At 41.5% G+C, this 25,169-nt stretch overlaps 1 protein-coding gene across 2 annotated transcripts in view; it reads left to right on the top strand.

Moving 5' to 3' along the window:
- The window catches only part of SV2C (synaptic vesicle glycoprotein 2C), a 61,756-nt gene extending 45,444 nt beyond the window's left edge, over nucleotides 1-16,312 (top strand). The window contains exons 5-12 of one of the 2 annotated variants that reach the window (XM_066616655.1): nucleotides 1,038-1,127; nucleotides 1,433-1,543; nucleotides 3,795-3,883; nucleotides 4,451-4,615; nucleotides 5,973-6,106; nucleotides 6,859-7,062; nucleotides 10,233-10,392; nucleotides 16,129-16,312. In XM_066616655.1, the coding sequence (XP_066472752.1) occupies nucleotides 1,038-1,127; nucleotides 1,433-1,543; nucleotides 3,795-3,883; nucleotides 4,451-4,615; nucleotides 5,973-6,106; nucleotides 6,859-7,062; nucleotides 10,233-10,392; nucleotides 16,129-16,312 (1,137 nt within the window). The remainder of the gene's footprint in view (nucleotides 1-1,037; nucleotides 1,128-1,432; nucleotides 1,544-3,794; nucleotides 3,884-4,450; nucleotides 4,616-5,972; nucleotides 6,107-6,858; nucleotides 7,063-10,232; nucleotides 10,393-16,128) is intronic. The other variant, XM_066616656.1, reaches the window with a different exon arrangement.
- Nucleotides 16,313-25,169: the final 8,857 nt, after the last annotated feature.

The raw sequence follows: 25,169 nt of genomic DNA, 5'->3' as shown, positions 1-25,169 counted from the left end.
TTTCCTCTCTTGAGATTTTAAAAGTGTTCTTGCTAATGTGCAACATGTCAGCCATTAAAGTCAATAAGGGAGTACATGTTAACAGCAGAAAGTAAATTTCTTCTTTCAGTTATGGACTGATCTTTCAATTCATACCATAAACTTTTTGTCTCTGTTGGTGTCTCACACATCTTAGTTCTGATAATTGGCCTCCAGCCTTTAATCAAATGATCAGAAGAGACTTTTTAATGAGACTTTCTTGCCCCTTTTCCCCATAGTGCCTAAGATACCCAGAGAGGGAAGGGGTTGAATCACCCTTGTCCCTCTCTGCAAGGTAGCATCACAAAACTTTCATTTCCCATGGAGCTCTCAGCTAGCCTGCCTTTCCTATTTCTGCTGCATGTTTTATGCCTCCCACTCCCAGCTGCACCCAATTCCCCATGCTTATTGGCTTGCTGATTCTACTTTCTGCTTCCTAGTTGCCTTGGAGAGACAACCAAAGAAATCTCTCTCCATGTGAGTAGGCCGGGATCACTCTTTGAATCCTCCTGCAGCTTTTACTGTTCCACTTTGCTGTTGGTGGTGTTGGAGCAAAGGTGTCTCAAGCTGGGTCAGTTGGATACCAACCACTGCAGACCCAGACAAAAGAATTAATACCTAGTTAATATCTGAGGTAATACCTCCCTCAGTGAGTTTCATGGCTGAATGAGGACTTTAATTTTCCCAGCCCAAGTGCAGCAGTTAGTTCAGAGTGTCAACTGGTGAGACCGATCTGGGAGGAGAAAAAGCTGGTGAATTCTGTAATCGCAGAAGGGTTGGATATTGGATTCATGAGTTTAAAAATGGATTGGGTAAATAAGGCTGCAGTCTTATATACACTTTCCTGAGAGTAAGCCTATTAATATAGTGGGACTCTGAGGAAACATGTATAGGATTGCACTGTATGTCAGTGTTTTTAATATGATGTTCTTAACCATCTCCACTTCAATAACATTGATTACTTTGAGTTTCTATTTACACACATGTATGTATTTTGCCTTATTTGGTCTTATCTGCAGGTTGGGAAACATGATGAAGCTTGGATGATTCTCAAACAAATTCATGATACAAACATGCGAGCCCGTGGTCAACCTGAAAAAGTTTTTACAGTGAGTATCTTTACCCAGGTATGCCTCAGTGGTATGCCTCAGTAGACCAACATCACTCAGTGTAGAGATATAAAATTAGCAGAAGCTTGAAAGCATTCCTTTTTCTCAAGGAAAACAACATTTTCAGAAAATCTGAAATGTCAATATTTTCATTCTTAAGAACAACATATTGTTCACTTTGTGGCTGTTGCAAACACTGTTTCTCAGAGAAAGGAGGAGCTCATGTTCTTCAACAGTGAAACATTTTTGTATCTGCAACAGGACCGAAACATAAAACAGATTAGTTGTATTCTGCTTCTTTATAGGTTAACAGAATCAAAACTCCCAAGCAGATCGATGAGCTTATAGAAATTGAAAGTGATACAGGAACCTGGTATAGGAGATGCTTCGTCAGAGTGCGCACAGAGCTGGATGGTGTAAGTATCAAGAGATGGTATGATTTATATTGAAGATGTAAACATGATTAGAGAGGTGTCTTTGTTTAATGTTTTGAAAACCCCAGAAAAGATTAATTACAGAAGGGAGTGCTTACTTAAAAAAAAAAAAAATAATGAAGGAATATTCTACACACCTTGATTCAGTAGTTCTCCAGCTGATGGCTTTTTATCTTATATACGTATTACATTTTTTTAAGCCTGCCTTTTTCCCCAGGGAATTCATGTGGCAGATATGGCTCTCTCCCAATTTTATATTCATGTTACTTGTCTGAGAAAAGTTAGATTAATGGCCCAATTCTATGGGAAGTTTATGATGGTGGAATCATGTTCTTGCCTAAATGTCTTGACATAAAGGTAAATGGTGTGCTGCTGCTGCTGCTCAGTGCATTGGAACTGGTGGTGCAAATGGCTGGCAGCACAGCACACCCTCCACTGATGGAGTCGGCTCATGCCAAAATAGTTACGGTAGCAGTGGGGACAGGCTGTGGGTAGTTCAGTGGAGGAACCACAGGTGGTTCGGGGGAGGAAGGGGTAGATCCTGGCAGCAGCAGTGCATGGCAGATCCTAACCCCCTTTCCTGGTCAGGATCTACCCCCTTTCTCTCCTTGAACTTAGCTGGCTTGAATCTGAAGGGAGCCATAGGCAAGTAGGTGGCCTGCTGGTAGGTAAGTATAAATATTTTTTGCTTACGTTTCACTGGTCGTCTGGTTGGCGACCCATAGCATGCAGCATGCACTCTGTTGGTGTGGCTGCATGCTGTTGACTGGCAGGAGTAGGATTGCGCTGTAAGAAGGAGTGGTTGACCCAAAGTCTCCCAGTGTGCATCATGGCTGAGCTGGGATTTCAACATAAACCTCTCTGATCTTAAGTCCAATACTCTCTAGCCAGTGCACTACTGCAGGGTTACCTTATGCACACAGTGATGGGAGTAGGCGTGGCTAGGAAGAAGGATACAAGCCTGAGACCTGCTCCTGACCTCATGATGCATTGGGCCCAATCCTACCCAACTTTCCAGCTCTGGTGTAGCCATACTGCAGGCCCATGGTAAAGGAACATGTTTTCATACCTTGAGAAGGCCCCAGTGACTGCCCCTCCACCACAGGATGCAGTGCTCACACCATTGGCGCAATGGCACCAGCACTGGAAAATTGTATAGGATTGGGCCCTGAGTCCTTAACTCTTTAATGTGGTAAGAAGTCCAAGTTGCTGTTCAACTCTTCAGCATGGTAGTGTGAAGTTATGTTATAAATTCTAATCCAGTTTTTTTTTCTTGGTGTAATCTTTTGAAATTTTTCTGTTGGAGGACTGTCATGTTAAAATTTTCAGCAGAATGGTTTTAGAGATTGAAATGATATTCAGTTGGTTTCTGAATGATGCCATTCATGATGTTAGATTTGTGTTCATTTATTCTTATGTGTAGAGATTGGCTTATTTGTCCTAACTAGACAGTCAAAGGCACTTTTTGGCAGCTACCTACTGCGCTGAGGGCCTTCAAGACTTGGCCCTGTGTGTCCTCAACCAGTGCCCAACCTGGCAGACTCCTGATGGCCAGACTCCAACCTGGCCAGACTCTTCCTTTTCTGGAATCAACTGCTGTCATGAAAGAGCATGTTAAGGATTGGGAGCTTGGTGATGCCTTGTAATGATACACGTCATACCCATATTCTTAATCAGTTTGTTATCAGCATTTGATGTTTAGAAGTACACTTCCTCTGCGTGTGGATATTCTTTATAGCTCCTAAGTGTCAAATAACGGTAACCTTCTCTCTATGTGTTCCCGTTAAAATAAATGCATCCATTTTGACCAATTAAAAATTATTGCAGTCACATGATGCCCTTTCTTGTCTCCTGACAGGAAGTCAAGTAGCTGCTACCAGAAGGAGCAGAGTGAGTGATGAGTGGTTGGTAGATCACAGGATTACAGAGAAAACAAAAAGTAGATGGTGCAAGGCTGAAGTCTACCCAGCCTTGATGTGTGTGAGGGGCTAAATTAGAGATAGTTTCCAGTTATCATTTATCACAGGAAAAAAAAATCACCTCTGTCTTTGTCCTGTCATGCAGTATTGTATTAATTCAACACCAGAAATTAACTACACCATTGACTCTCCTTGAGATCTCTGAAGCTATATAGTTGGTTCTTTGTAATGCGTACTTTAAACTTATAGGTCTCTTTCATATTGAGTAAAACAGGATTTTAGAAATAAATGCTGATTTTCTTCCTGTCTTGCAGATTTGGTTGACATTTATGAGGTGTTTCCACTATCCAGTCAAGGACAATACAACCAAACTTGCAATAGTGTGGTTTACTCTTTCTTTTGGGTAAGATTGACAAGACAGACATGAAATAGCTTATTCATTTCTTTTGAAGGTTTATATTCCTCTTTTCAAAATGGCTCCTAATTTAGCTTAAAATGGGTAGCAACACAACACATCAACCCTTGGTCCACCAACAACTGCCAGTGGCTGGTGTCTTTCTAGCCAGGCAGGGAGAAGCAAACTATCTCCTACTGTTCTTCCTTTGGCCAATGGTTGGGATTATGCTGTTCTTCCCTTTGCCTTGGTGTTCATCCTTGGAGGGAGACTGCACAACCTTGTTCCTCTGGCCAGTGACAGAGGCCAGAGTGGCTTCCTGTCACTTTTACAGTCCAAGGTTGTAATACTTATGAATTTGGATTGCATCAGCCATGTTGCACACTCATCTTAAATCATCAGAATATTGCTGAAACATTACCGTTGATATCTGCATTCCTACATGAAGCAAGACACTGGCTGCACTCAAGCCCATAGTTACTTGTAATGGGTTTTCATTTGAGTTTTATGGTAACATGATTCTATCACATTCATTTGAACTGAATTTGATGAAGATATGCCAATTGCTTTCCACAGTTACTACGGCTTGTCGGTCTGGTTTCCAGATGTGATTAAACATCTCCAAGCAGATGAGTATGCATCAAAAAGGAAGTCCTTTACAAACGAGAGTGTTACAGGCATTGATTTCAACTTTACCTTGGAAAATCAGGACCACTACAATGGAACATTCATCAATGACAGGTTGAGAAAAATAATTAGCATCAGAATTTATTTCCAAAATAAAGCGCTACTTTTGTGACTTCACATCCATATTTTTATTTTCCATTCTCATTCTTAATAGGTGTTATGTTTTGGGAGACTAATCTTACCTCAGTTCTCACATGCATTGGTGTTGCACAGAGGTCACACAGATCTTTCATTGGTCTTGTACAGAGACTGACTGATTGACCTGTCTGCTTATGTGGAAACTACTCTGTAAAGGAGATGGGAATCAGAACTTGAGAAATAGAGACTTGCTTGTAACCTTCTTGGGCCAGTGCTGAGTTAAGATTTGAATCCTGATTCAATGTGAGTCTAACACCCTATCCTTTGGACGACACTTCTATCATCATTTAGATTTATTTATTTATTTGTGTATTTGTTCCTTTGATCAAGAAACTTAGGGCACAGTCACAAGTTTATCACATTTTATCCTCACAACAACTGTGAGGAATATTATATTTTTCCTGGCTATTATATCACAGTGTCCTTTTGTATCCTATGATTTACTCCTTTTTTTTGTTTTGTTATGGGTGCTATCAAGAATATACAAGCAATTCAGATGTTGGGTTCTGGTTTTCTAAGGTTTGGAGGATTGAGAACTGCCACAGACTTGCACCACCCCTCATTTTTCTGTTACAGTTCAAGGTCCATCTTTTTTTTCCTGCTTTACAGGAACCAATTTTTGCTATAATATTCAATATTCAAGATACTTCAAAATCATAGTTCTTACATCAATTGTATGTTTACTAAGAATTGTTGTTAAACCATGATTTTCAAACCATGGTTTGTGTCTTAATCTTTGCTTACACAATGAAAGGCAGTTCTATCTACACAGATGATTTTTGCCAATTCTCCTCTCCCATGGCAACCCCCTTATACTTTATCCCATCTTGCTGCAGATTCCCTGATGCTCATGAGTGGATTTTGGAGGATGGAAGGGTTTTGGAGGATGCAAGGAGCTGCTTGGAAAGAACAGGAAAAGAAGTTCCTGTGTGGGCGCTTCCTTCCATGTGTGCTATGGTTAGGATACAACCCCATAGTTTCAAACCATGTTGTTAGAGGTAATTCCTGGCTAGCATTAACCATAGTTTGACCAGTTTGGATGTGGTTATGCAAAGCAGGAATGGGCTCAGCACAAGATTGAATGACAGAACATGTGTACTCAATCACATTTTTGAAGATGTTACAGCCATGGAGGATCAGAAAAAAGATGTCTGAACTGAGAAACGAGTTGCAGTCTTAATTGGAAATTGCTTTCAAAATAAGGCTTCCTAGTTAGACTGTTTGCAATTCATGATGCTTTAATTTGACTACGCAAACTTTTTGTCTTGCTCAGGTTTACGATGATGAAATTCAAAGCGGTTACTTTTGAAGACACACTTTTTAAGTACTGTAGTTTTGAAGATGTTACTTCACTGAACACATATTTTAGGAACTGCACTTTTGTGCAGACCAGTTTCTTTAACACAGGTATGTTGGGAAAAGGGTCATTATAGCTTACCAGCTCCATAGTTTTCCCCTTTATCAACATCTGACTCTCAGGAATATGGGTAGTATAGCTAGTTAAAATAGAATACAAAGTCAATTTAAAGAAAAAGCATGTTTTTGGCATGAGAGTGTTTTGTGTTATATCTTTGGATGCACTATTAGGCCCCAATCCTAGCCACAGCCAGCCTGCTGGGCACAGTAGTGCTGACCTACAGACTGACTGGAAACTATGACATGAGGGAGAGGTAAATAAAAGAAATTTTTACTTACCTACTCCACTACACCATGGCCCCCCGATGGGTCTGCTTGGATCTGTGTCAGCTCTTTGGCTGGCACAGGTATAAGTGGACCCAAGGAGGTATCTCAAGGCCAGGCAGGGGGCACAGCACGTCAGCAGTGCCATCGCTGCTAACCACCCCCTGGCCATCCCTATGTAGATCGTGAGATCCGTCAATGTAAGGCCATCATAGGATTGGGCCATAAGTCTCCTCTGGCAAATGAAGGAGACAAGGGAAGAGGGAGAACACAAGGAAGGCATGTTTATTCATAATAATTTTTAAAACATGGTTTTGATGATTGCCTGAACCAGCCTAGTATTTTACTCTTAATAAATTATCGATTTTGATCTCTAACTCTCCTTCAGAGAAAGTTAGAATATGGTGATAAATTAGTTTATCATTGAGACTGTTGGTATTTGATATGTTTTAAGATTGTTTCTCTTTTTGTTTCTATAGATCTTGAACCATATAAATATGCTGGCAGTGAATTTATAAACTGCACGTTCCAACACAACAAGACAGGATGTCAGATTTCCTTTGATGATGATTACAGTGCCTATTGGATTTACTTTGTTAATTTCTTGGGGACTTTAGCGGTATTACCAGGGAATATCGTCTCAGCTCTTCTGATGGACAGAATTGGGCGTTTGACAATGCTAGGTAGGAACCTGGCATTAAAATGGATTTTGAAAATGTGTACAACAATTTTATCTTTTTTTTTCTTTTAGGGTTTATAGTTGACAAGGAGAGGGAGGGATAATTGTTTTACCAACAGACCTTTCACTGATATATTGAAATGCCTTCTGAAAAACTTCTTGACCCTCTATTCTGCAGGTGAACAGAAATACAGGCATGTGTTAATTAACAACCTCCTGCTTAACAATGGACTGCATATACAATGGTGGTCAAAGCATAAAAAAGCCTCTTAAAAGGCTCATAATGAGACAGTCATAACTCCCATATCCTGCAGCAGAGTGTCTGTTTACACAACAAAGAGGCTCTTAATGCAAAGAAGACGCAATCCAGTATCTTGTGCAGCCAGCTAGTATCTGGCAGAGAGTATCTGTTTACACAACTAAGGCATTAGATTTGGCTAAATGTTCGCTTAGTGACCTAATCGTATAACAAGAGGGATCAGAGAACATATCCCAAAGTGAGGCACACCTGTACTTGCTATTCTTTTCACACCAGTCTTGAGGTCAGGCTAGATGGTATACTGCACACATACATACAAGTCTCTCTATTGTTATGCTTTTTAAATGGAAAGTAGCACAGGTGGCTGTATGATGTGGGATTACTTAATCTGTCCTTTTTAGCAATATTTCTGTGCTACATCACACATATCTCACTGCTTTTTCACTCTTTGAGGAAAATATTTGATTACTCATATACTCTTCACACAAAGACATGGCTGGAAAAGTTGCTTGTGGGATGATCTTCTAGAGCAGCAGTTCTCAAACTTAGCACTAGGAAGCACATTATAGAATGACAATCTGTCACAACCCACCATAAGTGATGTCATGTCTGGAATTGACATCATTGAGCAGGAAAATATTTAGCACCCCCCCTTCCATATTTGGCAGTCATTAAATTATGTAAATCGAAAGCTTACAATAAGTTTTTTAAAATGTTTAAAATAAAGAAGAACCCTCCTAACCCTCCCAAGCAGTTGCTGATTTGTTTAAAAAAAATTCCCCAGACATCTCAAAGGCTACAATCTTATCCACACTTACCCGGGAGTAAACCCTAGTGGCTATAATTGTTAAAAGCATATACATAGTAACCTGTTAAAAGTACAGATCTGTAGCATTTCCCCAAATGCAGTCACATACTATGGTAGCATCAAGTCTTATTTATTAAAAATAAAATATACATTGAAATGAATGGGAACCCACCTGAAATTGGTTCGCGACCCACCAATTGGCTCCCAACCCACAGTTTGAGAAATGCTGTTCTAGAGTGAAAGCATGGTCAGTGGAAGCAGTCAGAGGCAAAACGGTCAGCCTGCTAAAACTGATTTTCATTTTTAAAAAGATGATTACTGACATCCTCTGTGTAACATCCAGTTTGATTCTAAAAGTGCCTCTGTACGATAAACTTTTTCTACTTTGTCACATGGAATAATCCAGAGAAGGTAGTTGTCCAGTCCTGATAAGGCTGAGTTCCTGAGAATTTTTAGAAGAAACAGATTGAGCCAGAAGTCTCAAGTTATTAGCAAGAGCAGTGACACAGGCGCTGTGTCCAACCCAAAATCAGAAGTCATGGACCAGAGAACAAGGATGCTCAGAGACAGGTCCTTTAGCATTTCAGGCAGATCTTAGGGTACCTGAAGGTTTCCCATTCAAATTGAATCCTTATAATCGTTCTTGAGCCTAACTGCTCCATTCATGAGGAATGGAAAGTCTTCAAGAAATAGTTTTCTGACCTGGAGCCTGGCATTCCATCACCTCTGGGTGTATTGCCAGGCAGCCCAATCCTGAGCTGCCCGGGGCGCCCAGGCTTAGTGACACCAAGGGCTGCCACCGAATCCTGCGCCTCCTGGGCTACCGCAAGAGGCGCCTCGGGAGAAGGGGACTTTTGTCCCCTTCCCCCAAGTAAGGTGAGCAGCCCCGCAATGGGGCTACTCACTTTAAAGGCACTCGTGTAGGGTGCGCAGCCCTACACGAGTACCTTGGATCCTGCGGAGCTCCTCAGACCCGTCTCCCATCCCTCCCCCTGGCATGCCTCCAGCCTGCTCCCCTCTCAAGTCACACCTCCCAAACATGCCTCCTCCCCGCCCTCTCTCTGCCCCCCACTGGCCTCCCCCCTCCCCAGAACGCCTCCTCCACCCCCGTCCCCACCCCTGCTTGCCATGCTGCTGCCCGGCGGTCCAGGAGACCGCCGAGCCATGGAAGCTGGACGATTGCCCCATGATAGCCCTGCACTGGCCAGCGCTGGGCTAGCACCGGCAGGAGCCCAGCAGTGAAGCTGGCAAATGTGCCTTATGGCATGTTTGCGATAGTGCTCAGTGGCATGGAGTCATGCCACCGAGCACAGGATTGGACTCTGAGTTGGTGAGTGGGCAGTGCAAGACCCTTGGCATCATGGGCAATCTGGCTCATGGATAGGGCCAGCCTAAGACCTCGTGGTGCCTGAGGAAGCATGCCAAATGCTGCCCTCTTACTTGAGATTATGCTGGCCTTTGCTCCTACCATTCCACACATTCTAGCCCGGCACTCGCCTCTCCTCCACAGTTCTCTCTTTGTGTACCCCTTTCTCTTCCAGTTCAGGGAATAGAAGGAAAGGAACAACGGAGGTTAGTAGGTGTGCAGAGTTGGGCATCGTCCACCAATCTGTTGCCTGAGGTGACCGCTTCAGTTGGCCTCAGTGATGGCCTAGCTCAGCTCATGGGTTGCTGTTTTGTAGGGTTTCTGACTTGAGGGTCTCCTGGTTTATGAATTGAGGCTCAGTATAAGGATACAGGCACTTCTGCAGTTCACAGAGCTAACCATTCCAACCTAATTGTTCCTGTTTCTTTCTATTGAAATCTGAGCTTCTGCTCTGGGTTAGGGTAATAACAGCAATAAGACATTGTGTTCTAAAGCAAAATCAATTGTAATTCTTATCAGTAATCTTCAGCATGGAGGGACTGTGGCTCAGGAATAGATAGATCCCTTGCTTTCCATGCAGTCTCTGGTTCAATCCCTGGTTTCTCCAGGTTGGGCTCTGTAAGATTCCTGAACTGCTAGAGAGCTGCTACTAGCCAGCATAGACACTACTGATGTATATGGGACCAATGGTTTGATGAACTGCAAGGCAGCTTTATATGTTCCTGTTTGTCTTATGTATAGGTGGTTCTATGATTCTTTCGGGAATTAGCTGTTTTTTCCTGTGGTTTGGTACGAGTGAATCCATGATGATAGGCATGCTGTGTCTGTATAATGGCCTCACGATCTCAGCGTGGAACTCCCTTGACGTTATCACTGTGGAGCTGTATCCTACAGACAGGAGGTATATTCTTATATGCTGGCTTTCCTTTATGTTTAGTTTCCAACACTTAATTACAAATTATAACTTATTTGTTATATATTATAATGACAAATCCATTATAAATAATATGTAACCCTATGAAGTGTTGTGCCCTACGGGATGCCTGGAGTCCAACTTTTGGGGGCTCGGAAACTGAGGAAGAAGAGATTATGAGGAGGAAATTTTGGAGTGAGAGAGCTGTGTAGGCTGATAGAGCCTAACTTGAGTGTGTCTACTGGGGAAGGAGCTCTTACTGGTTGTAACACTGTAACACCAAAATTATTAAAGTTGAATTTTTAATGTTCAATTTTGGCATTGCTAGAATGGGATTGAGAATAAGACAGAAAGTTGTGTACTGTCACATTTAGGGCGCAATCCACAGTCACCCTTGGGCTGGCAGAAATTTCTTGCACTGGCCTAGAGGAGTCACAAAAGTGCTATAAGGCACTTTAATGCCACCTTAGGAGGCTGGCGCACAGACATCCGCCAGCCTCCAGAGGAGAGGTGAGTATGTGCCAGCCATGTCGAGCTGGTGCGGGAGTCTGGAGAAGGCGGAACGAAGATGTTCCAGGGTGGGGGAAGGGGCAGGTCCACGGATGACCTGGGGCTGAGCAGGGGGAGGGGCCGGGCCCACTCCCAGGTGACCCAACAAAATGCTGGGCTGTTCAGATCTGCATCACCACTTTAAGCTGTGCAGATCTGAGGAGCCCCATTGGGATAAGGGATACCTGGGATAAGGGGAATCAATTTCCCCTGCCCCAACTCCATGCTGGACATGGGACAGGCCAGGCAACCTGCCTGTTCCAGCATAGGTTAGGATTGGGCTGCCAGAGTAATGTTTACATTTATAATCGCTCTTTTTTTTTTTTTTTAAAGGATATTGTAGAGTTGGAGAAGATATAGAAAAAGAAACTTAAATGAAGTATTATAGAAAAAGGAACTTAATTATACATTAAAATTTCTGACTGGGATTTCATTCTGGGAATGAACAAAAGCTTATTACAATTCTATAACTCTTGTATAGTTTCTGTGAGTTTCCTCTGACATTGGCCACTGTCACAGATCACATACAGAAGTGTAGCAAGCAACAGCTTAAGCTGTTTTGCTTTCAGATTAGCAGTGACTTCTCTTGCTGTGGTTCTTAATAAATCCAAAACACTTTGACTTTTATGGCACTACTTTATTTTTTTTTATTATGCTTCGTGAAAATGTCCTCCTGGTAGCCGTTATCCCTGCTACCAAGTTTACTGTATTATTAAAATAAGCTCTCTTCAGAGCAGCAGCTTCTTTAGAATTCATGAACATAATCATAAATCAAACATAGGGTTGCCCTTTGCAATTCTTGTTAAAGAAAAATTTTCTGGAGGATGCAGTATGCATCCAATTTAATATCATTTTGCAAACACTGCCACAGTGAATTTCTACTGCCACCCTGTGGAAGAAGTACATTATACAGTATCAATGTTCAACTCTGTCTCAGTCTTGTTTTCCAGTTATGGTGTATAAAATGCCTCAAAGCAGTGCTGGTTCTCTTGCATTGTTTTCTTCCAAGTCATTTTTTGGGGGGCGGGGTGTCAAATCCTCTCTAAATGCTTCTTCTGTATGAGTGCTACTAATGCATTCCATACTAACGGCCTATCAGCTTTCATCAGATTTGTATAAAACCTTTTGCTACTGTTGCTAGCTATCTGACCAAAACCATCTCGTCCATTCATTGCACATCTTGCTTTCTGTTGCATTGAGGGACTTACAAAATTATAGATTGACACTGGACCAGATTTTCTTTATTCCCACCTTTATAGTTTGCACACAAGGAGTAGTAAGTAACTTTGTCACACCTCCTTGTGATTCCCCCTTCTTTCTTTTTTATTACGTTCTGCTGCTGAGTAGACAGGCACAGTGTGGAATTCCACCCTGTTTATATGGCCGCTGCTCTCTCTAATCTTTCTTGGCAGTCTTTATTTTTAGGCTACTGCAGTGTATTTTCTTTCAGATATGATCTCAGGGAAGACTCATGTAATATAATCCTGATTCTTTCAATCTGCTACCTTGACCTTACACTCTGCAGTAACTGATTTCAGATAAACTCAGCAGGTACAGCTCTTTGGGGTTTTAAAGTACAAGGAATGTCAGTCTTATTAACTTGTCCAGTCCAGTTTTCTGACTCTTGAACTAAAACTTCTCTCATGGACTATTTTCAGAAGCAGAGAGCCACGAAGTTCCAATTCTTATAAACTGCAGCACAATTCTGTTTAGATCTTGAGATGGAAATGCTATTTATTGGTGCTTCAGAAAGCAGTTCTTTCCTGCCGACTGCATCCCTAAGTACAGAACAGATGATGGAGATTATGACGTCTCACAGCATTTCACATAAAGGAACTTGACCAACCCCACAAAAATTTGATGCCCCACAAATATCATTTTTGATGAATCAGTCAACTATAAATATGTCCAGAACCTTTCCCTTGTTGTGTCCATTGATGTTTTTGCCTCCACTCATGCTGGCCCAACATATCTGAAGACATCTATGCAATGGTTTGAAAATATGTGCAGTTCTAAATAATAATTTTGCATGTGTGGAGTGTTTTTAAAGCAACAACTGGAGGTGGAAGTGCATGTGGTTTGAACATTTAAAAACTAGGCAAACTTTTTGGCCTGAGAGCCACATTGGGTCATGGAAATTAAAGGGAGGGCTGAAATGCATACTTCTGCTTTTAATTGACATCTTAACTACATTCATTGTCAATTTCTCTTCTTTGTTGATGTTGAGGAGGTCTGGAGATGAAAATAGGAAGTTTTCTAACTTTCTCTTGCCTACTCCTGCACAGAACATACACTATCTCATGCTTATTCCTGGTGTGATTGGTCAGTGTACACCTATGTCCTTCTTCAGTGCATATGCTCACACACATCTTGGAGTGAGGCTACCACATTTGGGTGGGCTGTCATTGTATGTTTGTGCACAATCATGGGAGAAGGGAATGAGGGCTGCATTTTTAGCCTTGGATGCAGTCAAGAGGACCACATTAGAAGCACTTGCAACCAGCTTTGCTCCTTACTTTGCCCACCCAAGATTTAAAGCCAAAACATGCTCCCATTTTGGTAGATAGCTTCCAAGCTGTTAAGACTCCAAAAGGAGTCTGCGTGGGCCATGGTTGCTACAATGTTGTGTACAAGAGTATGATAATTGCCAGTTTACTTGTTAGAAAATGCTAATGACATGTGAAAAGTATCTTCTGCTTGAAATCACATGTGCAATATTCCTGATAAAGCCAATGGAAGAGGGCTTAGAAGAAAAAAGTCTAGAAAAATTTCATTGAAATGTGGAAATTTATCACAAGTAATTTGTCTCATTGATTTTAATGGTCCTTAGTCATGACTACATTTCTTTGGATACAACTCTCTATCAAGAAACTTTGCAGAAATGAAATATTTTAGATGCTTCTCCTCCTTGTTTATATTTGCAATAAGCTGACAACCACAACAAAACAAGCAGTGTTTTTGTCAAAATTAGTTGTGTGGGTGCTGTATATTCAAGCAGGGAGAGGCTTTTTCTTAAATGGCATGGAAAAGATTCAAGCAAATAAGTTCTACCAAAATGTCTCATCATGTCTTATTGGTATATCTTTATGGAGATAAAGGGCCAAACTATTTTTTTTTTCCATTTAAAGCTCTGTTTCTCAGACTTCTTGAACTTGTACCTTCTTCTCTCCTACCTGAATCAGCGGGTGAACACAAAGAGATATTTGTGAGTTTTGTAAGAAGGAATTTCCTTAAAAAAGAAAGGGGGAAAATGTTCCCATGCTGCCCAGAGAGTACATACTTGTTTTTGTTTCCCAAGGGTCTACTTGCTATCCCCATTATCTCAGTACTGGTTTTTCAAATCTCATGTCCCATCTGGGTGTAGCCTCATCAGCATCTCCAAAAAGTACACTTCTCAGTTTGGTGGATAACCTGAAGGCACATGAATAAAAGGCACTGTTCCTCTTAAGATTACCATCTTCTTGTTTTGTAAACTGTCTATCTAGAAAATTAGGTTATTTACTTTCTGATGCTGACCCAACTATCAGAGATTCCTTTCATCTTAGCATGTTGACAATATCAAAGTTATTCAGGTGTAAAAGTCATTACAAAGAAGTTTAAATTAATGCACCTCTTTGAGGGAAGATATTGGTGCATGCTCTTTTGAGACTTTTAAAAAAATTAGATCCAGATTTTGAGGTATCCAGAAGAAGAAATAAAGAAAAAAAATTATTTCAAGAATTGAAGAATATATTTATTGATAAGAATATATTGCAGTCTTTCACAATAGCAGTTGTGCCTTAAATTTTAAAATGTTAGGGGTGTAGCCAGCTTATTCATTCTCATTTACCCATAATAGACTCTCTTATGTGATCTGTTGCTTGTGCTCCTCCAACTCTAGCTGTCACAAAAGTGCCATAGAGCACTTTTTGTCAGTGTTACAGTGAGGCACACTGGCCATCATAGCAGAGGATGTCCGCTGGAGCAGATAAGTTTTGTGCTGAGCAGCACAGGGGCAGCGGAAGGAGCTGAATGGGGCGGGGGGACAGGGAGTGGGCGATTTGTCAGCCTTCATCTGTGTTGGTGGATCAAACCCAGGAAAGGACTATAGGATGCAGTGTTGCTGTGATAGCTTGTCATTAGGTAGTTCATGCTGCTTTCCAAGCCAGTGCCACCCTGATCAAGATATTGACTCTGGCATTGAAATCCATTCTGTTGTTCTGTATCATTAATATCTTCATATATTAATGAAGCAATGTGGAAAATAACCACGGGGAGATGATTTTTTTTAGCAGCTGCCACACTATGTAAGTAAGAAATATTTGGATCAGCCTCACTAATGACACAGATTGTGTTTGTCGCAAGATAATGAGTGGATACCAACACAGAAAAGCTGGATTCTTTTCCATCCAGGATTGTCACTAGAAGGTCACGGTGCCAGATAGCCTCATATTTTGCAGTAGTTTAGCACTCATCAAAATTCCTCAGCCACTGCCATGTCTTCACCTTACCTTTTGGGGGAAATCACCTTCCAACTTAAAATATGCATGGTATGTGGTTAAAACAAACGTGATGGTCAGCCAGAGGCTCCCAAACTGGGGCATCACAACACCCCAGCCAAGGAACCTCTGTCGCTGCTCCCTCTGTGACTTTCATCTGCAGACCTCCCTGCACCTCTAAACTTGTGTAAATAGAAAGAAAAAAAGCCAGCTCTGGTTTTTGTTGTGAAACTAGAATTTGCTTTTTTTTCCCCTTTTTTCCGGCAGTTTAGAGGTATAGGGAGGCCTGCAGAGGGGGATTGCGGGCTCCCTGGACATTTCAGAGAGTTCTACTGATCCCCAGGTAAGTAAAAAAAAAACCTTTTCCTCCCCGGTGACAGCACAATCATGGCAATTGCATTGCCAACCCTCCCCTGCCAACACCAGATCCCAAACTTTTCCCAAGGGTTTGGGAACCTCTACGTTAGACATGTGAAAGGAAAGCACGATGTCATGAAGTGCAGATCAGGCCTTCAGGTGGCTTATTTCCCAAGTTATTTTTGTACAATGGCCTTTGACATCTTTAACTGTTGACCATTTTTAGAAATGGCATATAAACCTGTATACCTTTTTCTTCTTTTTCCTGTAAAAATTTTGATTTCTTTCAAATGCTTTTAACCTCTCTCTCTCTCTCTCTCTCTCTCTCTCTCTCTTTCAGAGCAACGGGCTTTGGCTTTTTAAATGCTCTATGCAAAGCAGCAGCTGTTCTTGGAAACTTAATATTTGGTTCCCTGGTTGTCATCACCAAAGCAATTCCCATCCTCTTGGCTTCCATGGTTTTAGTATGTGGAGGTTTGGTAGGACTTCGACTCCCTGACACCAGAACCCAAGTATTGATGTAACTTGGGAAGGATTGTGGATAAAAAGCCATTTACTATTTGTTTTCCTCTCTGTTAAAATGTCAGATCTTCTAATTGGATAGGCAAAGGCTTCAGATTCTCAGCATATGAAATGTGACTGAATAGCAGAACTTCTGCTCATGTAATGAAAGAGCTGTGTCTGAAGGGTCAGAAAATCATTTCAGCTAAATATAAAAACTTATGTGACCCCTTCTATCCAAGGCTAAAAGGGTAGTTCAGCAATGGATTAAATTGATTTTAATTCATTGGCTTCACCTATATTACACTAGGGTAAGAATTCTGTGAATTGCCCCCTTAGGAACTGCTTGTTTGAAGTCATTTAATTTAAATGTTTTGAGAGAACAAATTATTGTTGAGACAAAATACTAGCTGTTTCATATGTGTCAGTTTTCCTACATGGAGATAATCTCTTTGTAGAAAAACATGTTTTCCATGTCACTTCTGAAGACTGATGTGTTTGTTTTATCATGAGTATAGTGGTATAAGTAAAATGTCACATTTTGCAACAGCTTTTGCCCATACAAAATTTTCAGGGTGAAAATTATTCTAGCTGTTTAGCCCTATGTACTGGAAGCCAGATCAACATTCATTTTAATTAAATTGATCTAAGTAAAGTCATCAAGGCCTTTCATAGCAATATATGTTAATCTAACATGCACCATGAGAGGCAGCATTAAATTAAATAATCTGCATGACTGTATGTAGATGTAGATTTCCTGCTTTCTTAGAAAACCAGTAGGCTACAGTGGCATTGCCTTTCATAGAAAACTGTGTTCAGGGAGTTTCAGATGGGATCCAGATTGTCTGTTGGAGCTACAGCAGTTAATCTTTTTGTTTTAAGGTGAAAATAACTATTGCACTATCACAGCTCAACTGTTGAACTTAATAAGGAGAAGAAAGTAAAATTATAATATTAGAAATGTTCTCAAGGCATACGGTGTCTCCCACAGTATGTTAGATTTTTCTGCAAAGTTGCATTGTAGAAAAATGATAGAGCCATTCCCCATTTTTGTAACAAAACTATTTCTGAAAAATAATGACTCTATAAATAAATAAATAACTGCAATATTTAGAATATAAATTGGACAACTGGGCTTTTTTAAAGCTAGAATGTGGGCAGGGAGTTTTCAAATCAGTTTGCAAAGATAGAGCCAACATTCCCAACTGACCCATCGGGTTTGCAAACAGATGCATTGTAATACTGCTTCCGCCCTGCTTGGGCAGCACAAAATTGCATGCTGCCTGAATTGGGCGGAAGCAGCACAAAAGAAAATCCAAGGACAGTTTTTGTGAACTGCCAAGTGGGGAGGATTCACTTCATCAGTCATCTTACTCCCAACCTGACAAATGCATAAATAATATGGAAAATATGGATTAAGGGTGCAACCCTATATGCATTTACCTGGTAATGCATTCCATTAAACTCAGTGTGACTTACTTCTGAGTACTCATGCATTGGATTGCACTGTAAACCAGTGAATGAGAGACAAAGGTGAACATGTGTCACACTGGAATACTATTGTACCGCCTCCCCACTGCAGAATACCCTTGCCCTCTCTAAATGTGTCCAAAGAAATATGGCGCAAGCTCAAGAAAGGTAGTTGTGCCTTAATGATGCTCTTTGTCCTGACTGGTTTCAGTGGGGTGAAGGATGACTGTCTGTCTTTGAATTGGGCTCATAATGTTTTACATCTCCAAGGTTTTCTCGTAAACCTAAACTCACATTATAATATGACCAAAAGCTCACAATTATGATTTTTGTCTGTGTTTCAGATTCAGTGGAGACATTCTTGTTGAGTGCTGTGGATTTTGCTAGTTCATCATAGCACCTAACACTACATTTAAAACGTAGCTTTTTGTAGTCAGTGCCATTAATATATATGGAGTGCTTGTCAGCTGTTCTTTCACTTGGAGGAAAGAACTTTTTCATCTGCTCTTAGTCTTAAGGAATGCTCCTTCTTAACATTTCTAACAATGAAACCTGAAGCCTTTGTCCAGATTGGGAGTGATGATCAATCGCCAGCTGTAAATTGTGCTTTCAACATGTACTGTCTACTTAGATTGATGTGATGTTTCATTTGCTTCCTTCATTAATATTATCACTGAAAAATCCAGAGCCATAAATATGCTTTAGAAGTAAAAGCAAACACCAGCTCCTAAACAGCAACACCATGATGATGAAAGCTCACTATTATTATAATGGTACTTTCTCAGAATCTAATGATATTTTGAATCCAGGCTATTAAAGATACAGCCTTAGCAGAATATAGGCAAGAAGAAAAAAAGACAACTTTAATACACAAAGAGGGAGGTGGATAAAAATGACCAAAGATATGCACATTTGTCCTGTCTAAAGTGCGTGATGCATGATGCTCTTTCCATGGCCACGTTTCCCCACTTCCCTGTTTGAGGAATAAGAGTCTGAAAAGCATCAAAGAGAATACAAAGTGAGACTTACAGATGCAATAAGAGTTGACAGATGAAGGGTTGGCAAACTCAAGAGGGGAAAAACTACATCACTGTAACACATCTGAAACACAACTGGAGAAATTAAATCATCTAACCAGTTGACAGTCTATGACAGGGTGTCAAACCCGTTTCATACAGAGGGCCAAAGTTAGCATTCAGGGTGTCTGTTGAGGGCTGGAAGTGATGTCATTAAGCAGAAAGTAACATTATTAAGCAGCTGATGGCCAGAAATCAGCACCTTGTTCTCATATACAAGTTCATTAACTGCATATGACAAGAGAAAATATGCAAATCTTGATCATATTTCAAGTTATGGGAAAGCCCAATTTTCATGTGGGCCGCTGTTTCAGTGGTAACACCTCAGCACTGCTCCGCAGCTGAGAACCTGAGGCAAGGATAAAAAGCTACCAGGGGCCACATCCGGCCCCCGGGGCTTATGTTTGACACCCCTGGTCTATGACTTAGATGCAGATGTTTGATTGCTAATATTAGCAATTTAATGATCCAGATGCTGTCTGTAGCAGAAGTAAAGCTGAATTAGCTTGAACTCCACTTTCATGCAGTCCCTAGCCAAGATTCACATAAAGATTAAACAATCGGAACTGCTTGTATCTCTCCAGCAATTCATGACATGTGCTACCCGTCCATCCTGGAAGCCTGGTTTCTTGCATTGTCTTGAAGTGGCTTCACACATGGGGGGTTGGGGGGGAACCACCAGGGAGAGAGGAAGTGCAGTGTGCTTGCTCTTCTTTTCACTCTTCCTGTATAATATGTAAAGAATGAAGAATTCATAATCCCCCACAGACTGAACTCCAGATGATCATGGGAGCTCATGCTTCAAACTGAGGGGAGATGTGCAACTTTTAATTTTGCATGTTGCATATGAAGTCTGAAAACAGGCATCCCATGTCACCCATACCCTCATTCTCTCAAATTGTTTGTAAGATGCAAAAATACTCTTGGAAACAATACTTTTGCAAATGCATCCTAGTGACATTGTTCTTTTATACCTCATATTACATTTCATCTCCACAAGCAAATTCTAAATCTTTCTTGGCAGTGCTACTGACTAGTTAGGTATCTTCCTTGTGCTGAGATATAGGTAGAACCCTCAGCATCAGCTATACATGAACGAACTATATTTTTTGGGCTATTTATTATCTAAAAACATTTAGACCCCACTTTTCCTAATCTAGAGGGTGAGCTCAAGGTGACTTACAGCGTTAGAATAATGCAGCATAATAATAAAATAGTAAAATAAATTTTAAAAAGAAACAACTAGAAAAACACAACTGAAAGAATTTGAGCTAAGAAAACTCTGTAAGCACAAACAAAAACAAAAAAGGCTTCTCTGCTGAAATAAAAGTCTTAACCCTCCTAAAGAATACAAACACAGAAAGGGCAGTCTTGATCTCCAATGGCAGTGAATTCCACAGGGCAAGTGCCACAGCAGAGAAGACCCTTTTCACCAGCAGCTGTGTTTCAAGGGTGATGGCACCCATACAAGGCCTTTCTCACTGACCTCAAGAACAGGCAGATTCCTACACAGGGGGGTGACTCTTCAAGTAATTACACCCCTAATTGTAAAGGGATTTCTAATTGATCACCAGCATTTTGAGTTGTGCCCTGAAATGTGCAGGCAGCCAACATAGATAGTATGACATAGTCATGAACCCTGGCTTCAGTCACTATTCTAGCAGCTGCATTTTGTACTAATTGCAGTTTCCAAACAGTCTACATAAGCAGCCCCATGTGTTACAACAGTTCAATTTCAATGTCACCAGTGCATTGGGAACCATAGCTAGATCTGACTGATAAGATGTAATTGGTGCCCTACCCTAAACCATTTAGTCTGATCCATAGTTGTCACCTAGACATCCAGATTCAGAACCAGGTCCAATCAGCACACCTAAACTGTGGACCTGATGCTTCAAGGGGAGTGTAATCCCATTCAGAACAAGTTGACAGTCCAATTCCTGGGTCACAGAATACTTCACTAATAACATTTCTATCTTGTCCAGATTTAATTTCAGTTTTTTAGTCCTCATCTAGATCATTACCAACTCCAAACATTGATTAAGGACTTCCACAGGCTCATTGGGTAATGTTGAAAATGATAAATAGAGCTAGCAGTTATCTACATATTGGTGACACCTGAACCCTGGACAATCTTCTCCTGTGGCTTCATGCATATGTAAAACACACACACACACCTGAGAGAAAATGGTTGCAGAGGCAACACAGTGTGATAGAAAGTAGCTTAGAGAAAGACTTCTGGAGCGAAGGAAGCAGGGCTGTTTGCCCTGTAGATGATCAAAGAAGTGCTAGGAAGGAACAGACCCACTGCAAAATGATGTCCCCATTGGCAATCCAGAAGGATACCATGGTTGATGGTGTCAAAGACCACTGAGAGATCCAGCAGTACCAATTGGGTACTCTCCTTGTGCATTTCCTGACATAAATTGCCCGTGAAGAAGACAAAACTGTTCCAAGCCCCAGCCAGAATCTGGATTGAAAGTATCTAGAAGCTAGATAGTCAGTTTCCTCTAGAAATCCTTGGAGTTGAGTCATCACTGCAGGCTTGATCGTCTTGACCAAGAATTCACATATGAGACAAACTGGTTAACCAGTAGCTGTCGCAATGAAAAAGAACCAAGGAAGAACTTCCTCAAGAGACTAGACCTTGGCAAATTTAAGGGAGGTTAGGATGGTCGTTCCAATCTACAAGAATTATTCTCCCTGTCCAAGTGGCCAGTACCCTCTTGCTAATTTTATTAGCTTCAGTGGGCAAAGTTTGAGATAGCATATGGATGATCACCCACTTCCAAGGGTCCTATCCACATCACCAGACTGAACAAGCTGAAAAGAATCCAGGACAAGCAGTAAATCTACAGATACTACAAAATCAAGTTGTGGCAGATGCAAGTGATTTTATCCGAAAAGTACCTTGCAAATTGGTCACTGTGGGCTATAGAGGAATCCACCTCATCCTCCTGGAGCCCAGAAGTAATAAGCCTTGAACTACTTGAAAAAGCTTCATTGGTTACAGAAGTGTCACTGTGTTTAATCCAAGGAAAAAATACCAGGACTTGCCATCAAGCCTATATTGAGACAGTACAAAGAACACAAATTGAAGGAGGAGCACAAAGAATCTGTACATAATCCATTCGCTTGATGCAGAGGTCAATTAGGCGGCATTTTATTGGGTTCATCTAAAGTTCTGCTTAGTTCTGGTACCAGATAGTAGACAAAGAACTGTTTTAACAGTACAAAGAATTAGGGAGAAATAACGTGTGCATTTTAAAGTGTTTTCATTATCACTTGGGAATCTTCCCCTACTTAAAGTAATGTGCATTAGTTGCCACTGTTCACAAGTTTAGTTTTTTCTTTAAATGGCATGATCCTTCCCTCTAACAGCGAATACAGATGATAAGTCCACCATTTGTCTTGCTGGGATGCTGGCCTATATATTGCCTGTGACTCTGCTCAAATTTAATCCCAAAGGAATCCCTCTAGTCTGCCCCAGTACCATTTCCTTCATAGCCCCCACCCTTCACACAAGCATGGTAGAAGAGAGGCTCAAAACTGTTCTAAATGGCAAATTTGAAGCCCCTTTATACTGACGGTTATGAACACATTCTGGTAAACTGGTTCTCCATGATCATGAATGTGCTGTCTGTTTTAACCATGTGCCATGTTATTCAAGTGCCTTCCACCCTCTGCTGCTCATTTTGATAAAAACAGTATCCTTCCAAAGCATACCTCTTTAGTTCCTTTATAACTCACATTTCATCCTGTGCTTTCTCTAAACTTACAGTGCAATCCTAGGCATGTCTGCTTGGAATTAAATGGAGCTTACTCCTAGGAAAGCATGCATAGGATTGCAGATGGGCAGCCCAATCCTATCCTTGGCAGGGTCACTAGGTGCAGTGGCACCAAAATGGCAACCACTGTATCCAGTGGTCTATTTTGTCCGCTTCCCCTGAGGAAAGCCCCAAGCCCGCAATGGGGCTTCTAACGTCTGTGCTGGCTATTTTGCAGGGCTCCCAATGGTTCTTCCCCCCACCCCGCCCTCCCCCACCCCAAAAACCTGCACTGTCACATGGCAGTGTGACTTAACTCTGGGCACTCCCACAGCATCCTCTGGTGCTGGGTCCAGCGCTGGGGCTTTCTCCTCAGGGTGCCATAAATGTGCTTGATGGCACATTTACGACACCCAGTGCTGGAGCCTAGCACCTGCCCTGGAGGCTTATTGAATTGGGCCCTTAGTGAACTGATTTCACATTTGAGTTCACTTAGTCCTTAGACACACACTTCTTTCTAGTAAGGATGTTTAAAGAGCTCTGTTCACTGAAAAACAAGGAGTCACAGACACAGGAAGTACAAAGAAAGCTGCTATTCTCTTTCAAAAGATCAGAGGAGGAATTTCTGCATTCAAAGCCTAAGAGCAAGCAAGCCCCTCATATTCCTTTTCCTCTGAATTTCCTGTCTTCCTGTTCACCAACCTCATGACCAAAGCCCAGGCCTTTGCTTCATATTAATAACGTCTGCTGCTATCAGTCAGGAAGCACAACAGGAAATGCTATGATGGTTCTACTAGCAGCTCTCCTTGAACGTTTCTCCCTTTTCTGTATTCTTATGCCATTCATGCATGCAAGAATTGAGATGACGAGAGAGACTATCACTCTCCCATCAAGTGTCTCATTTGGTGTTACGCTGGTTGGGAATATGATTCAGGGATTCAAAAAAAGTTGCATGGTAGTGCAACCAGCCTTGGCCATCTCCTTGGCCATCTGAGAGCCACATCTCTCAACATCAAAATAGGCTCTGTTCTGACTAGAAACCACAGATCTATCCTCCATAGCTAGTGTCCAAAGAACTATGAATGACTAGTTGTGTTGTCTCAAACTGCAACAGCACTGGAAACCAATTTTGAAACTCAGCAGGTCTCAAAAGTGCATTACGATATGACATGGGGGTTCAGTTGTTGACAGAATACTGCCAAAGCTATAAAGGTCTTGGCTGTGTCTGAAGTTGTGCTTTATTTCTCAGATTGCATGGTAATCCAATTCATTTTAAAAGAGATGGTAGTAACCTCTGCATTGGTAACCTTTGCACCTTCCTGTAGTATGAGTAAATTGTACCCCCAAAAAGTCCTTCATAAGGAAGCTGATTTTCTCCCCAATTCATTTTAGTTTTCTTGTATATTTTCCAGCCACTCTTGAACCTTTTTTGAGGTGAAAGTAGCCATAATTGCACAATATTCGTGCAGCCCAATCATATGCCCTGGCAGTGCCCAGTGGTACAGAAGCCACCGCTGTATTCTATGGAGCAGGGGCAGCCACTAGAGTATCCTTGGGTAAGGGAATAGTTGTTCCCTTGTCCAGTGGAGTTCCACGGTTGACAATGGGTCTCCTCAGAGCTGCACCTGCTATTCATGGGTGCAGAACCAAGGAGGCCCATGTTGGCCTTTCAGGTTCAGGAGGGGGCATAGGATTTGGCAGCAGACACTGCCACTATACCCACTCCCTCCCAGGATTGATCCTCCTCTCAGTTTGCTCTCCCTGCTGCCCTCCCCATCTTTCCCTCACTCTCTCCCCACCCCAAAAAGCCTGATTGCTGGCCAGCAGGAACACTTACTGGCTGGAGCTCCCACAGCATGTCTTCCCAGCTCTGAGGCCCAGCACTGACTGGCATTGGCCTTTGTGCTGGCACTGCGGGCTTACCAGTGGTGGCAATGTGCTTTATGCCACTTCCACAGAGGCGGTTGCCAAGGCAGCATGCCAGGTGCTGGGGCTACCCTAGCTTAGGATCGGGCCTGAAGTCTTGGACAGGCCATATGTCTATCTTACAGAATTCACTTTGTGTTTTTTATTTTTCTATACCTTCCTAATAATTCATAACAATATTTACTGTCTTCACTAAGTTGATGCTTTCCTTTAGTTTGGCTGGCTGTTTGCTTGGAATCTCTGTGCTGCCTTTATTTTACCATCTTCTTACTAGGTCTCAAGGCTCTTAAACATTTCTGTCACCACCACCTCCCCATCCCAGCAAGATCCCACCCCAGTTTTGTTCTGGTTTTGTTCTCTCTCCTTTAGAGCAGTGTTTGTTCTATTTATTAATTTAAAATATTTCTGTCTTGCCTTTGTATATATGATGTTTAAGGTGGCTAACAATTTCAGGATATAACAGTATGATCAGTGTTAATAAAAACAAAAGAGAGAAGCAGAAATAAAAAGCAGTTTAAAAATATAGATTCAAGGAGCAGAGAACTAAACAACCAATTAACAGCCCAATCCTATCCACACTTTCCTGGGGGTAAGTCTCATTGACTGCAGTGGGACTTTCTTTTTAGACATGCATAGGACTG

Source organism: Tiliqua scincoides, chromosome 2, assembly GCF_035046505.1.
Source record: "Tiliqua scincoides isolate rTilSci1 chromosome 2, rTilSci1.hap2, whole genome shotgun sequence".
In the NCBI taxonomy this organism is placed as follows: Eukaryota; Metazoa; Chordata; class Lepidosauria; order Squamata; family Scincidae; genus Tiliqua; species Tiliqua scincoides.
Note: the sequence above shows the minus strand (reverse complement) of the source record. Positions and strands in the feature narration are given on the sequence as shown.